This window comes from Festucalex cinctus, chromosome 11, assembly GCF_051991245.1.
Source record: "Festucalex cinctus isolate MCC-2025b chromosome 11, RoL_Fcin_1.0, whole genome shotgun sequence".
NCBI lineage: Eukaryota > Metazoa > Chordata > Actinopteri > Syngnathiformes > Syngnathidae > Festucalex > Festucalex cinctus.
Window position 1 is genome coordinate 17,794,760 of NC_135421.1, and position 15,731 is coordinate 17,810,490.

General features: G+C 37.0%; 1 protein-coding gene across 1 annotated transcript; it reads right to left on the minus strand.

Moving 5' to 3' along the window:
- Window positions 1-11,783: 11,783 nt before the first annotated feature.
- Window positions 11,784-14,462, minus strand: LOC144030553 (twist-related protein 2-like). Its single transcript, XM_077536974.1, has 2 exons — window positions 13,705-14,462; window positions 11,784-12,069 (listed from the first exon to the last, which is right to left on the minus strand). Exon 1 carries the CDS (start codon window positions 14,347-14,349, stop codon window positions 13,741-13,743), a length of 609 nt encoding a protein of 202 aa, XP_077393100.1. The 5' UTR covers window positions 14,350-14,462; the 3' UTR covers window positions 11,784-12,069; window positions 13,705-13,740.
- Window positions 14,463-15,731: the final 1,269 nt, after the last annotated feature.

Sequence of the window (15,731 nt, forward strand, 5' to 3'; positions counted from 1 at the left end):
GGCTTACTATACATGGATGTTTTTTAAAAATATATATAAATAAAAAAAAATGGTCGTTTAAAAAAAAAAGCTTACTATACATGGTTGTTTTTTAAAAATTATATAAATTTTAAAAAATGGTTGTTTAAAAAAAAACAGCTTACTATACATGGTTGTTTTTAAAAAAATATATAAATTTAAAAAAAAAAGGTCATTTAAAAAAACGGCTTACTATACATGGTTGTTTTAAAAAAATATATAAATAAAAGAAAAATGGTCGTTTAAAAAAAAGTTTACTATACATGGTTGTTTTTTAAAAAATATATAAATAAATAAAAATGGTCGTTTAAAAAAAAAGCTTACTATACATGGTTGTTTTTTAAAAAATATATAAATTAAAAAAAATGGTCGTTTAAAAAAAAAAGCTTACTATACATGGTTGTTTTTTAAAAAATATATAAATTTAAAAAAATGGTCGTTTAAAAAAAAAACTTACTATACATGGTTGTTTTTTTTAAAAAATACATAAATTTAAAAAAAAATGGCTTACTATACATGGTTGTTTTTTAAAAATATATATAAATAAAAAAAAAATGGTCGTTTAAAAAAAAAAAGGCTTACTATACATGGTTGTTTTTTAAAAATATATATAAATAAATAAAAAATGGTCGTTTAAAAAAAAAAGAAGCTTACTATACATGGTTGTTTTTTAAAAAATATATAAATAAAAAAAATGGTCGTTTAAAAAAAAAAAGCTTACTATACATGGTTGTTTTTGAAAATATATATAAATAAATAAAAATGGTCGTTTAAAAAAACAGCTTACTATACATGGTTGTTTTTAAAAAAATATCTAAATTAAAAAAAATGGTCGTTTAAAAAAAAAAGCTTACTATACATGGTTGTTTTTTTAAAAAAATACATAAATTAAAAAAAAAATGGTCATTTAAAAAAAATGGCTTACTATACATGGTTGTTTTTTAAAAATATATATAAATTAAAAAAAAATGGTCGTTTAAAAAAAAATGGCTTATGATACATGGTTGTTTTTTAAAAATATATATAAATGAAAAAAAAATGGTCGTTTAAAAAAAAAGAAGCTTACTATACATGGTTGTTTTTTAAAAAATATATAAATTTAAAAAAATGGTCGTTTAAAAAAAAGCTTACTATACATGGTTGTTTTTTTAAAAAAATACATAAATTTAAAAAAAAATGGTCGTTTAAAAAAAATGGCTTACTATACATGGTTGTTTTTTTAAAAAAATACATAAATTTAAAAAAAAATGGTCGTTTAAAAAAAATGGCTGACTATACATGGTTGTTTTTTAAAAAATATATATAAAAAAAAAATGGTCGTTTAAAAAAAACAGCATACTATACATGGTTGTTTTTTTTTAAATATATAAATAAAAAAAAAAGGTCGTTTTAAAAGAAACAGCTTACTATACATGGTTGTTTTTAAAAAAATATATAAATGAAAAAAATGGTTGTTTAAAAAAAAAGCTTACTATACATGGTTGTTTTTAAAAAAATATATAAATTAAAAAAAAAAAAAGGTCGTTTGAAAAAAAAAATGGCTTACTATACATGGCTGTTTTTTAAAAAATATATAAATTTTAAAAAATGGTCGTTTAAAAAAAAAGCTTACTATACATGGTTGTTTTTTTTAAAATATATATAAATAAAAAAAAAAATGGTCGTTTAAAAAAAAAAGCTTACTATACATGGTTGTTTTTTAAAAAATATATAAATGAAAAAAATGGTCGTTTAAAAAAAAATGGCTTACTATACATGGTTGTTTTTTAAAAATATATATAAATAAATAAAAAAATGGTCGTTTAAAAAAAAAGAAGCTTACTATATATGGTTGTTTTTAAAAAAATATATAAATAAAAAAAATGGTCGTTTAAAAAAAAAAGCTTACTATACATGGTTGTTTTTTAAAAAATATATAAATGTAAAAAAAAAAAGGTCGTTTGAAAAAAAAATGGCTTACTATACATGGTTGTTTTTAAAAAAATATATAAATTTAAAAAAATGGTCGTTTAAAAAAAAAAGCTTACTATACATGGTTGTTTTTTTTTAATTATATATAAATAAATAAAAAATGGTCGTTTAAAAAAAAAAGCTTACTATACATGGTTGTTTTTTTTAAAAAATACATAAATTTTAAAAAAAAATGGTCATTTAAAAAAAATGGCTTACTATACATGGTTGTTTTTTAAAAATATATATAAATTAAAAAAAAAATGGTCGTTTAAAAAAAAAATGGCTTACTATACATGGTTGTTTTTTAAAAGTATATATAAAAAAATAAAAAAATGGTCGTTTAAAAAAAAAGAAGCTTACTATACATGGTTGTTTTTAAAAAAATATATAAATAAAAAAAAATGGTCGTTTAAAAAAAAAAGCTTACTATGCATGGTTGATTTTAAAAAAATATATAAATAAATAAAAATGGTCGTTTAAAAAAAAAAGCTTACTATACATGGTTGTTTTTTAAAAAATATATAAATTAAAAAAAATGGTCGTTTAAAAAAAAAAGCTTACTATACATGGTTGTTTTTTTAAAAAAATACATAAATTAAAAAAAGGTCATTTAAAAAAAATGGCTTACTATACATGGTTGTTTTTTTAAAATATATATAAATAAAAAAAAATGGTCGTTTAAAAAAAATGGCTTACTATACATGGTTGTTTTTTAAAAATATATATAAATAAAAAAAAAATGGTCGTTTAAAAAAAATGGCTTACTATACATGGTTGTTTTTTAAAAAATATATAAATTTAAAAAAATGGTCGTTTAAAAAAAAGCTTACTATACATGGTTGTTTTTTTAAAAAAAATACATAAATTTAAAAAAAAATGGTCGTTTAAAAAAATGGCTTACTATACATGGTTGTTTTTTAAAAAATATATAAATGTAAAAAAAATTGCCGTTTTAAAAAAAACGGCTTACTATACATGGTTGTTTTTAAAAAAATATATAAATAAAAAAAAAATGGTCATTTAAAAAAAAAAGCTTACTATACATGGTTGTTTTTTAAAAAAAAATACATAAATTTAAAAAAAAAATGGTCGTTTAAAAAAAATGGCTTACTATACATGGTTGTTTTTTAAAAATATATATAAATAAAAAAAAATGGTCGTTTAAAAAAAAAGCTTACTATACATGGTTGTTTTTTAAAAAATATATAAATTTAAAAAAATGGTTGTTTTAAAAAAACGGCTTACTATACATGGTTGTTTTTTAAAAAATAAATAAATAAATAAAAATATATGTGTATATATATATATATATATAAATTTAAAAATGGTAGTTTAAAAAAAAAAGCCTTACTATGCATGGTCGTTTTTAAAAAAAAAAAATCTATAAATTAAAAAAAATTGTCATCAATGGACCGACCGCTAACTAATGCTAGCTAACTTACTAGCTCGTAGCATGGAGCCATAGTAGCCACTTGTTGGCATAATCTGCTGACAAAAACAATACAGGGGTGAAATGGTTGTCCTCACTAAAGCTAGACTGAAATGTTGACAGTTTTAGTTGACTAAAATTAGACTAATAAAATCGTTGTGTTTTTTTGGACTAAATGAGGATGACTAACTATGATTAAAAACAAACAAGCGTGATTGAAAATGGACTAAAACTGAGACTAAATTTAAAAATGGCGGATAAAATGAACACTACTGCCAAGTTCTGGACGACTGGAAAGGGAGAGTCCACTAAGTAGAGTATCACTGAGTGTTAACTCGAGGGCAGCCGCTGAGTAACAGCATCAAGTAGCTTGGTCCGGGTTTCGCCACCCATCGGGGGAAGGTCAAAGGTTTGAGCTTGTCTCCAAATAAACAAGCCGCGAATCCCTGCCGGTGGTGGAACTAACGCAAAGACAACACATTTCAAAAGCAAATACGACGAGCGCCTGAGCTCCTCTCAAACAAACGCGCATTCCAGTCTCAAAGTCAGAATTAAGAAAGTATCAAGAGTGTCAATAGCGGCCGCCGGCTCGGACTTTGTTAGCTGGTCAGATTGTGTAAATCATCCGGACGCGTGAAAGGCAAAGCGACGAAGCTCAACAGACAATATTTGCACCCATGCTGATGAAGAAAAGATCCCAAAGGGGAGACGATGGTCAAGAATGCGCCGGTTTTATGATGCCAACAACCCCCCCCCATCTGTCCGTCCGTCCGTCTGTGCCTCGCAATGCTGCTATGTACTTCAGCTCAGCGTAAAGGGGGCTACACAAACAGTAATTCAAGCCAAGGTCCCACGTGAAGCATTTCAGCATTTAACAAATACCGGCCCCTCAATCATGTTGGTAGTCCTGTCAGAAACCGAACCGGCACCGTATATTCATGACATCATACAATAAAGATCATATCATATTTACCGTTTTATTTAAAGGGGTACTTGACTCATTCAGCCATTTTCATCAATAAAAATATTTTGTCTATAATTAATGTGGTAACATCAAAATACAAAAATTTTGAATAGAATATTCTGCTGACCTTGCAAAATCAGTCAAAATCAGGGAAGACAGCCAGGAGAGAAGGGGATTATTCAGTGAAAATGGTTGCCAGTGAATGAGTTATTATGAAAAGAAAAATGCACTAAACCATCACCAACAGCCTACAAATTACGCCATCTAGTGGCAGACAAATGACCTCAACACAAATCGATGTGACTCGTTTTTTTTTTTTTAGGTTCAGTACATCTTTATAATTTTAACTAGGGATGGGCGAGTACCGATACCAGGTATCAGTATCAGGCCGATAACAGCCTTTTTTCAAGTACTCGAGTATTCGTGACGCAGACAAGTACTAGCGACCGATGGCAGACATTAACTGAGTCATCCTTGCCTGTAACTGGCGCTAGCTTGCAGCAGTTTTTCACCAAAACTTCACCGGTTTGGAAATCCTTCAAAATTGTGAATCTTAAACTAAAAGAGCATTTTTGTGTTTTATTTTGAGCGTTAAAACTATTGAAGAGTGACTGTGCTGTTTTTTTTTTGTCAAAATTAAAGGAAGTATATTTGTTTAAAAATATCTTTTAGTGACTTTTTTTATTTGTCAAAATGTACTACTGGTATCGGCAGTTGGTATCGGTATTGGTGAGTACTGAGGGTCTGAGTATCGGTATCGGTCTGAAAAAAAGTGGTATCGAACATCCCTAATTTTAACTAAATTTTACGAATTATTAGGAAATTACTATCAGTGACTAAAAGATGCAGTCATATTTCTATTAGTTTAACATTTTTTTTTAGTATGGAAAGGTTTTAAATAATTTAATTTGATTAACCGTGAGTTAAATATTGAAGTCATGCAATACAATTAAAAATGATAATCGGATGAGACCCCTGATTATTTTATTATTATTAAAATCACACTCCTCAAACTTCTACTTTTAGAGACATCCACTTTTTGAGCTTTTAATTGGAAGCTTGCAAGTCAGTATGCGTGCACACCGCGTACGTGTGCGCACATTCATCATGGGCAGCGCGAAGCGACGCGTGACCCGGTGACCCGACCGCAAAGTCGGGTCAGGAGCGAGGTGGAGGACGTTACTGCTTCCTGAGGGCCTGCCCGCAAGATGGCCGCCCTGCCGCCACAACAAAGCGCGCAAACGTCTCACGACGGATTGAATGATGGCAACACTCCGCCCACCTCCGCGCGTCGCGAGCTTCTTTTTCCGCGTGATTCCTCGCTGTGACATTTTGCGGTCTGCGGCCTCAGCGTCTGCCGTTGTCAGTTCGCTCTATCATTACGCAGCCACCCGCGTGTGTGCGTGTGCGCGCATCCACGCAGCTGGACTCATCACACAGCACATTTTAATTGCAGGTTCCAGCGTCTAAATGAGCGATGCCGATCGGGCCAAGCGAGACTAATTACAGATCACGGTCATTACAATCGTTTTTGGATAGGCCGCAAAACGAGGCGTGGAAAAGGAAGACCACCACAGGCCTCTTGTAATCGGACAGGGTGGCAAAATAAACATCCAAACGTAAACACGGATGTTCTCTTGCCCCTTGTGAGATCCTTTTTTTTTTTTTTTTTTTTTGGTCACAGCAAACGTTGTGATTGTTGTTTGTTTTATTTTTGTTTTGAATTGTTAACTCACAAGGCATGAAAACAAACACATCATCCCAAAACCTCTTGATGCTGCTGATGTTTTCAGCCATGCGTTGTTGTAGCCAACACAAAAAAAAAACTCGAACTTGGAACCTTGTAATCGGAAAAACATTTACAGTTATGTTGGGTTTTGTTACTCGGTTCACAATGTTAGCAAAATTCTAGTAAAGTTATTTTGACAGGATTGAAGTCGAGTCGATGCTAGCTAGCTAGCTACTAGCTGTTGTAACCACTCGTGACTTTTTTTGTTCATGTCAGTGACATTGTAAGTCACCAACAAACATTTTGAGTTTCTTTACACTGTGTCAATAATCTCAAATGTTATTGTATATAAATGAAGGTAAAAAAGTACTTTGTTCAAAAATATTTGGTGGCAGCCATTTTCACATTGGATCCAGTTTATTCTACCACGTGATTTTTACATAAAGATGTACCTGGGATTGAATGTCTGCATTCTTAAAAGACATGAAAAACCGTCCCTGGCATTGAATGAGTTTGACCATATCTACTTTTACCTTAAAGAGAAAAAAAGAACTTTAATCATCAATTTTAGAAGGCATCTCGGGGTGGGCCAAGCTAGCTAGCTAGTTTTTGGTTTAAACAACAGCATGCAACTTTTTTTGTTCATGTCAGTGACGTGATAAGTCACCAACAACCATTTTCAGTTTCTTTACGTTGTGCCAATTATCTAAATGGGTTTTGTATACAATTGAAGGTAAAAATGTACTTTGTTCATAATATTTACTGGCAGCCATTTTCACACTCTAGTTTACGCTACCACATGATTTTTTTTATTATTATTTTTTTAAATACATAAACATGTACCTTCGATTGAAGGTCTGGATTCTTAAAGGGATACTTGACTCACTGAACCATTTTCAGCCAATCTTGGCTCACCTGTTTTCTGGGTTTTGTCAGTAAACTGAGCCGTGATTGGTCGTTACCTACTTCCTCAGCACAGGTGACGTCATCATCAGTCGACAGCAAGTAGAAATATAATATAATGAACTAACCACATTAATTATGGACAAAATATGAACTTTTTACTGCTGAAAATGGCTCAATGAGTCAAGTATCCCTTTAAAAGACGTGAAAAACCGTCCCTGGCATTGAATGAGTTAATCATGTTTTGCTCTACTTTTACCTTAAAGAGAAAAAAAAGAACTTTAATCATCAATTTTAGAAGACACCTGGGGGGTGTTCATCAAGGGTCAAGCTTAAGCCCCTTAGTTTTTTTTTCAATGCTCAATGTGGGAACTGTTAAAAAGGTCCTTCTCTTCTCGAGTGATCCACTTTTTTTTGTCCTTACAGTGTGTAACAGTCACTGCTCATCATCTTTCCACACGTGACGTGAGGTATCGATTCAAAATCACGGCTGTGGTTGTCATGTTGTTATTTTTGCCTCCATTTCCCGTCCCCCCTTTTCTCACACCGGGGGTGGTCCGGCACGGCCCGCGAGTAAAAGTCCAAACAAAAGCAAGCGACTGGGCTCCTGAAATAGTGCGACCTTCTGACTTGGGCTGACCTCTGTGGCCATCGCTGCCGCTAATGAGCGCAGGGAAAGATTTTTGCTCATCAGTAGGCAAAAAATAAATAAAAAACAAGCGTGAGGCGTCTGCCTCAATGGCCTCCGCTGACTTCTTCCAGCAGGTTTTGCAGCCCCACAAGAAGCCGAGTGAAAACAATGCAAACAAATGTGAAATGTTCAAACGGAACAAGGACTGGCTTTGTTTATTGCACTTGATTGCTTGTTGCCATTATAACAAGCCTTGAAAAGATTCCCCAGTTAGAAGTCGCATTGCGAAAAATCTAATTACCGTTTGGCTAACGAGAGCGAAGCCAAAGTTCGATCCGCTCGGAGATGTGCTCGGGTCGGCGCGGAGGTGAAATTGTCAGTGCGGCCTTCGTGAGTGGAAAAAAGTGCCAAACTGGAAGGAAACAAAAGACGCTGATGAGGCTTGATTACTTCAGGGATGAACGCCATCATCGTAATGGAAAATGAAGACGCTTTATATAACTGCACCGTCCTTGTGTGCACAAGAAAAGATATGTGCAGTGCAACAATAGCCAAGACTAGTCTGCCTCTTCACTTCTCTTGCAGACCTTTTATTATTATTATTATTATTATTATTATTATTATTATTATTATTATTATTATTATTATTATTATCTTGACCGAGTTGCCATGTCAACACAGAAGGCGAACAGTCATTGTCGACTTCCTATTCAACATTTTGGGGGTAATTTATTCCCCCCCTCCCGTTTTGCTGAAAAACTCACTATAATGCTGTAAGATGCCCAAAAAAGGGATTGGGATCAAGGAAGTACAATCAGTTTTTCCGTTTTTGCTTGACTTCTGAGAAATCATTTGAGATACACGCACGGTACAGGGACAGTGAATGCAACTCAACTCATTTGACAATACTATCAAACTAATCATCCAAATGAATGACATGTTTGGTGGTGGTGATGGGGGGGGGGGGGGGGTCAGTGGAATGGGGGTGTGGGGGTGTCGTCTCGTAACCCAGAGGTTGTGTCCCATGATGAATACGAGTTTGACCCCAAATTGAAAGCATTTAGCGACCTCGACTTTTTGTCTCCAGAATCTTCTGGCCTCTTCAACAATATTTTGTCCTCTCTTTCCAATCCGGACCGATTTCCGTTTGAGGTGCGCAGAACGTAAGCGCCCCCCCCCCACCATCCCTTTAATTCCCTTTTACAGCAAATTAAACTTTTGTAGCTTTTTTTCCCCGCCGGATTTTACAGGAAACATCTGGATGGCTCGCACCAGCATGAGAGCAGCGTGGCCCCCGGGTGCTTGTGCGCCACTCAGCTGCGAGGGCCCGGAATAACGAGCGGGTATCAAACGGGCTCCCACTGAGAAAGAAGCGAGGGGTGGGGGGGCGGCCGGCGGCAACCCAGACCACCGCGCCAAACGTCCACACACAATGCCATCTTTCGTGTGAATATTTTAAGCATCTAAAGGAGACTTTTTTTTTTATTTTTATTTTTTATGGTTTTCAGCAGTAAAGCAGTTCCCAGGTGTTCGCTGCCCCCACACTGCTGAGCCACTTTCATTATCATGCTAGGGTGTTGCAACAAGGCTACTACTTTCTGAAGCAGAGCCCAAAATGTTGAAAAGGTTGAACCATCAAGAAAATCAAAGAATTTTCATTTGTGAAGGCAGCACTTCCTACACTTCGTCCATCAGTGTGGGAGGATGCCGTTAGGGTGTTGTGACTAGGCGAGCCGCTTCTACTTTTCGAAGCAGAAACCAGAATGCTGAAAAAAGTCATTTGAATAAAATGAAAGCCTTTTCACTCATGGAGGCAGCGCTTCGTACACTTGTCAATAAGTATGCTGAAGTATTGTCAGGGCGTTGTGACTAGGGGAGTGGCTTCTACTGTTGAAGTGGAGCCTAGAATGTTCAAAAGGTTGTCCGTAAAGACAATCAAAGTATTTTCAGTTGTGAAGGCAGCACTTCCTGCACTTGTCCATCAACGTGAGAGGGGGGGCGGCGTTAGGGTGTTGCAACTAGGCGAGCTGCTTTTACTTGCCAAAGCAGAAACCAAAATGCTGAAAAAAAAAGTCATTTGAATAAAATGAAAACCTTTTCACTCATGGAGGCAGCACTTTGTACACTTGTCAATCAGTATGCAGGAGTATGGCCAGGGCGTTGTGACTAGGCGAGTGGCTTCAATTGTTGAAGTGGAGCCCAGAATGTTGAAAAACATGATTGCCTGTGAATAGGATAAAAACCTTTTAATTCACGGAGCTGCCAGATTCCATATACTTGTCAATCAGGTTTGTTTCGGGAGGGGTAGAGGCGATGCTAGGGTGTTGCGACAAGACAAGCATTTCTACTCATGAAGACAGAACTTCATATACTTGTCAATCAGTGTGCAGGTCAGGCTCCATATTTGGAGTCATTTGAGTGCATCTTGTCATCTGAGCGGCTCAAATTTCAACAACACAGCCCAAGAAACCACAGGCATTTTTTCTTTTTTTTTCTTTTTACACCAATGACGCAAAAGTGATGCATCACAAGCCAAAAGGGGGGAGGCACACAAGTTATCATCTCTGGCCATTTAAAGAAAAAACATGGATGATGCATTTCTGCATCATATTCAGATTTTTTTTTCATCCTAAATCATTTGGTTTGGTTGAAAACAATCATGAGCATTCCGTGTTGCACAACCAGGACAATTGAAACTAAACAGTGCCGTGTCGCGTCATTATCGTGTATGGTGTACTCCAGATGGGCAACACAGCGCACCGCACACAAAACGATATTGCCATCAATTGATCGATTTCATGTCACGATCTGTAACTTTTCCGAACTCGTGTTGACAAAACACACCTCAAGATTTGCAATCCTAAATAGTGAAATGGTTTAACATTTACGATTATTGATCTTACCACAAGATAATCACTCACGATAATCTTTCCGAGACATTCGACAATCAATCCTTTGCCGACTTTGAACAGAAGGGAGATATTCAGGCTCAAAATTGGCCCGATTATCATTTGTGTACGACACTTTAAATATAGAGCAAATTTCAAATTTATGATTGAAGAGCAGATTGGGGAGATAAAATCATACCACACACCAAACACCACAGGATAATCACGCAGAATAATCCTTGAGGAAGATCCAATAATCTGGCATTTGTTGACTGAATGGAAAGTTTGATTATCGACATGCGTGTAACATCACTTTAAATGTCAACAAGGATTAGTCGTATTTATGATTATTGGCCCGACCTTTTTGCAAGAAGATCATGAAAGAAAAAATAATAATAAACGCTCACCACAGGATAATGGATCAGCATAATCTGAGACATTTGATAATCGGACCTTTGCCGACTTTCATTGGAGAGGAATGAGCCCGATTATGATCATTGAAACACTGAACAAATGTGACATTTTTGCTTGTTGGTTTCCGAGCAGATCAGTGAGGAGAAATCACACATGGAAAATAAACGATAATCTGACCTTTGATGACTTGGGCCCAATTATCGGTATGTGTGTACCCCATTTTGCAAGCTTACGGCTTCAGTTGTTAGTCCAGCCATGCAGCCAGATTGCCGTCGATTGTTTTTGTAAGGCTGTGAAATGCAAGCGCACACTTTTGCCGCCTTCCCATTGGCCAGGCGGGCTCGCCTCAACAATGAAGTCCTTTCACACGAGTTCCGATTGCATCAAAAGCACGTCTGGGAAAACAAGAAGGCAACAATTTCACGTTCATGTTTTTAAGCGCCCTCAAGAGTCCTTCGCAATGTTGTCCTTCTTATCTTGCTTTTGTTTGGGGGGGGCTCATTTGGAATCATTAGCACGCTTTTTATGTGCTCGCCTTGTAAAAGTGGCTGAAAATTCCTGCCGCTGTAATGAAGGTGACTTTTATGATCTTTACCATAACAAGGGCTGTGAGGAAAAAAAAAAAAAAAAAGGAGGGGGTGTGGGGGTACATTATCCAAGGCCCTCACCATGAATGCTGCATGTGGAAATGTATTCAGCAGACCAGAAATTGGCTCTCAGGTTACAAATTCTACTCATCACATGAAAAACCCCAAAAAAAAGATGCACAACATTTCCTTCAAAAATATGTTTTAATAAATAAGCAAAAATTTACAAAAAAAATGTTTAGAGTGACCACGTGTGGGATTGTTTTGGTCCTTTTGCAGGCTATTATTGGCACACTTGGACACATTTATGTACAAGATGCATTCATGTCCACATCTAAACTTTGCTGGGAAAGTCTTTGGGGAACAATTTTAGAAAAAAAGAAAATATATTTATATCCTTCTGTTCGACTTTTGCTGTCTGTCACGTCGTCCCAACAGCAGCTCAACAACGTCCTGTCAGAGGCAGTGTGCGGCCACACGCATGCGCACTCCTCAGTGTGTCACATATGCGTCCATGGGCTCTTCGTTAGTCCATTTGGCTTTTGGTGACAGTCTGCAAGAGAAAAATCAACCACAAATGAGGATGTGGTATTTTTTTTTTTTTTTTTTGAAAGAACCTCTAATGTTGAGGGTTAGGATTTATGACGTCATTAAATGAGATACTGTACGGTATTTAATGCAGGATAACGGCTTGTTATTTTTTTTCATGAATAACTCGTCTTTTGGAGGACATATTTATTTATTTATTTATTTATTTATTTATAAGGAGAAAATAGACTTTGAAAGGGTTTACAAAACAAAAACACGACTGGCACCGGTAGGGAAAACAAAATAAATATATTGAGGGTCTGTTTATTTGAATTTCTTGTGACGAAATAATGTTTTAGAATCACCTTGTTGAATATTTCAACGTTTTTCTATATTGATTTCAATCCAGTTGAACATGAACACCATTTCATTATTTGGCTCTTCTTGCAAACCCGCAAAAAAAAAATATCTCACCCCGTTTGTGTGCTTTTTTGAAAATGATATTTTGTCCTGCCCAGCAGTTTTGACACTCATTCCTGCGGTGCGCACGCATTCAGCAGATGAGGCTGGGAGGCCTGCATGCCTGCTGCAGCTTCATTTTGCTGCCATTCATGCGTGAAAAGGACCAGTTGCACAAAAAAAAAAATTCAAATGGGGAACATGTCTTTTAATTATTAGTATATTAGCCTTAATTAATGGAGTCAGATTGAATAAATCGTTTTGCTGTCTTTTTATTTTCTTTTTTAGTCCTTCAATGTTTTTTTCCTGTTCTCCCTTTTATTAATAACAAGTACCATGTGCCATTTTCCACACTGTAAGTACATAGATTATGAAGTGATATATGAAGAAACTTGAAGTTGCCCGTGTGCTTGCATAGGCCTACGTCATTTAAAAAACAAACATGCAGATTTTTGCCTTTATTTTAAACATTTTTTCCTTATTTTTGTTACATTCTTTCAAATGTTTTTCATTTTTTCCCGTAATTTTTTTCCTACATATTTTCCCCTATTTTCAACTGCTCTCCACACGAATAACAACACTAGACTTTATAAAATGATAATGCGAAAGTTGTTCATGTGTAATGAAAGGAGTACAAGGCAAAAAAAAAAAAAAAGATAATTATTATTATATAGCTACACCCATGGGCGTTTCCTGCAGGATTTTTTTTTTTTTTTTTGAGCGTATACTAAGATTAAAAAATTACAATATACAATTTAGGGAGGAAAAAAAAATTAAGAGATTAAAAAATTACCAATTATTCAAATTGAGATTTAAAGGTGTAACTTAAAAAATACGATGGACTATAACGATTCCCATATTGGAAATATTGTCATTTGGATCAAAACTGGAAAATGGTCAAAATACAAAAAAAAAGAAAAAAAAAAAAAAAGTGATTCATTTAAAAAAAAAAAACTATAAAACCAAGTGACGAAACTAATTGAGACATAGTTAAAAAAAAAAAAAAAAAAACGAAAAAAATACAAGCTTTATTAAAAAAAACCAAAAAGTGATTCATTAAAAAACAAACAAACTATAAAACCAAGTGACGAAACTAATTGAGACTTATAGTTAAAAAACAACAACAACAAAAAACAAAAAAAAACAAGCATGAATTATTTAAAAATAAATAAATAAATGGGATCAGGTGTGGTCTACGCACCGCTTCGGCATCCGCGAACCCCGCGGGCGCGCGCCCTCAGTGCGAGGCGGACATGGACCAGGCGCCCTCCATCCTCCAGACGGAGAAGGCGTAGCTGAGTCTCTCGTGGGCCACGTAGCTGCAGCTGGACATCTTGTTGTCCATCTCGTCGCTCTGCAGCACCTGACACAGGAAGTCGATGTAGCGCGAGGCCAACTTGAGCGTCTGGATCTTGCTCAGCTTGTCCGAGGGCAGCGTGGGGATGATCTTGCGCAAGGACGCGAAGGCCTCGTTGAGCGACTGCGTCCGCTGGCGCTCGCGCACGTTGGCCAGCACGCGCTGGTTCTGCAGCTCCTCGTACGACTGGGCGCCGGTTCCGCCGCCGGTTCCGCCGCCGGTTCCGCCGCCGGTTCCGCCGCCGGTTCCGCCGCCGGTTCCGCCGCCGGTTCCGCCGGGACTGGGCTTCTTGCTGCGCTTGAGGGGCGCCGGGCTGCTGCCGCCGCCGCCGCCGCTGCCGCAGCTGTCGTCGCCGGCGGCCGACTTCTTGCTGGGTCTCCGCTTGCGGGCGCACGAGCGCTTGCCCGGCCGGCGCTCGGCGAATTCCTCCTCGCTGGTGCAGGCCAGGCTGTCGGCGGGGGACACCGGGGAGCCCGAGCCCTCTTCCATTTCTCGCTTGAAGAAATGCAAGGGGAGCGAGGGGAACGCGGCGTCCACCTTCGAAGCCGTGGTGCACAAATCGAAGAGCCAACGAAGAAAGGAAGAAAAAAGTATCCGACAGATGAGGGGAAAAAGGACGCCGGAGCCCTCCACGCGCCCTGCCTGTGCACTTAAAAGGCGACTGCTGGCGTCCGAGTGGAGCTTGGCATGTCTTCTCCTCGCGCAGGAAGTTTTTCCTAATTTTTTTTGGAAACCTCATCCCGGGTTGGGATGCTAAATACTTTGAAGGCTGGAAGGGGGAGGGCGTTTTTTGAAGCTGGAGGGGGAGCCTGCTTGCGGCCTGCCTGCGTCCTCCTGCAAATTCTTATGTCACTTATTTACACGGCAACTGCGCTCTGGATTCGTGGCTGGAAATTTGGGGGCATTACTCGCAGGGATTTGGTGAGAACTTCACCTTGACAAAAAAAATCTAATTATAGTGCAAAGAGAGAGTTCCATATTGGACCATAAAAAGCACCTTCAGCTCATTTTGAAAGTAAACTGAGGAGAGAACAAAGGTTTGGTCTGATGCCGAGTTAGTGTATGAGGATGTCGGAAACATAAGTTTAAGGTTCTTAAATATTGTTTATTTTTGGCACTGGAGTGCCCACGGAAATTAGGACAGCTGCCTCTGATGTTTAATTCTCAATTTACACATTATTTCACAATGATCCACAAATGATTTTGCACTGCATGCCTTACATATGGATTTCGGCCTGTTTTACTACCGCTTCTCCACTCTTTCTGTTTGGGAGATTTTGCTAATGTCAAATATGTGCCTTAGCTCGATCAAGGTTGGGGGAAAATAATCTAGACCACAGGTGTCAAACTCCAGTCCTCGAGGGCCGCAGTCCTGCATGTTTTCGAGGTTTCTCTCCTCAAACGCACCTGATTCATCAGCAAGCTCTGCAGGAACCTGCTAATGATCCTCATTATATGATTCAGTTGTGTTTGAGGAGAGAAACCTCAAAAACATGCAGGACTGCGGCCCTCGAGGACTGGAGTTTGAGACGTGTGATCTCGACAAATAGAAATGAAGGGACAATGGACGGAGAGATGGATGGATGGATGGATGGATGGATGATGATGGATAGATGGATGGATGGATGGATGGATGGATGGATAGATGGATGGATGGATGGATGGATGGATGGATGGATGGATGGGAGGTGGTTAGATGGATGGATGGATGGATGGATGGATGGATGATGATGGATGGATGGATGGATGATGATGGATGGATGATGGATGATGGATGGATGGGAGGTGGTTAGATGGATGGATGGATGGATGGATGGATGGATGGATGGATGGATGGATGGATGGATGGATGGATGGATGGATGGATGGAT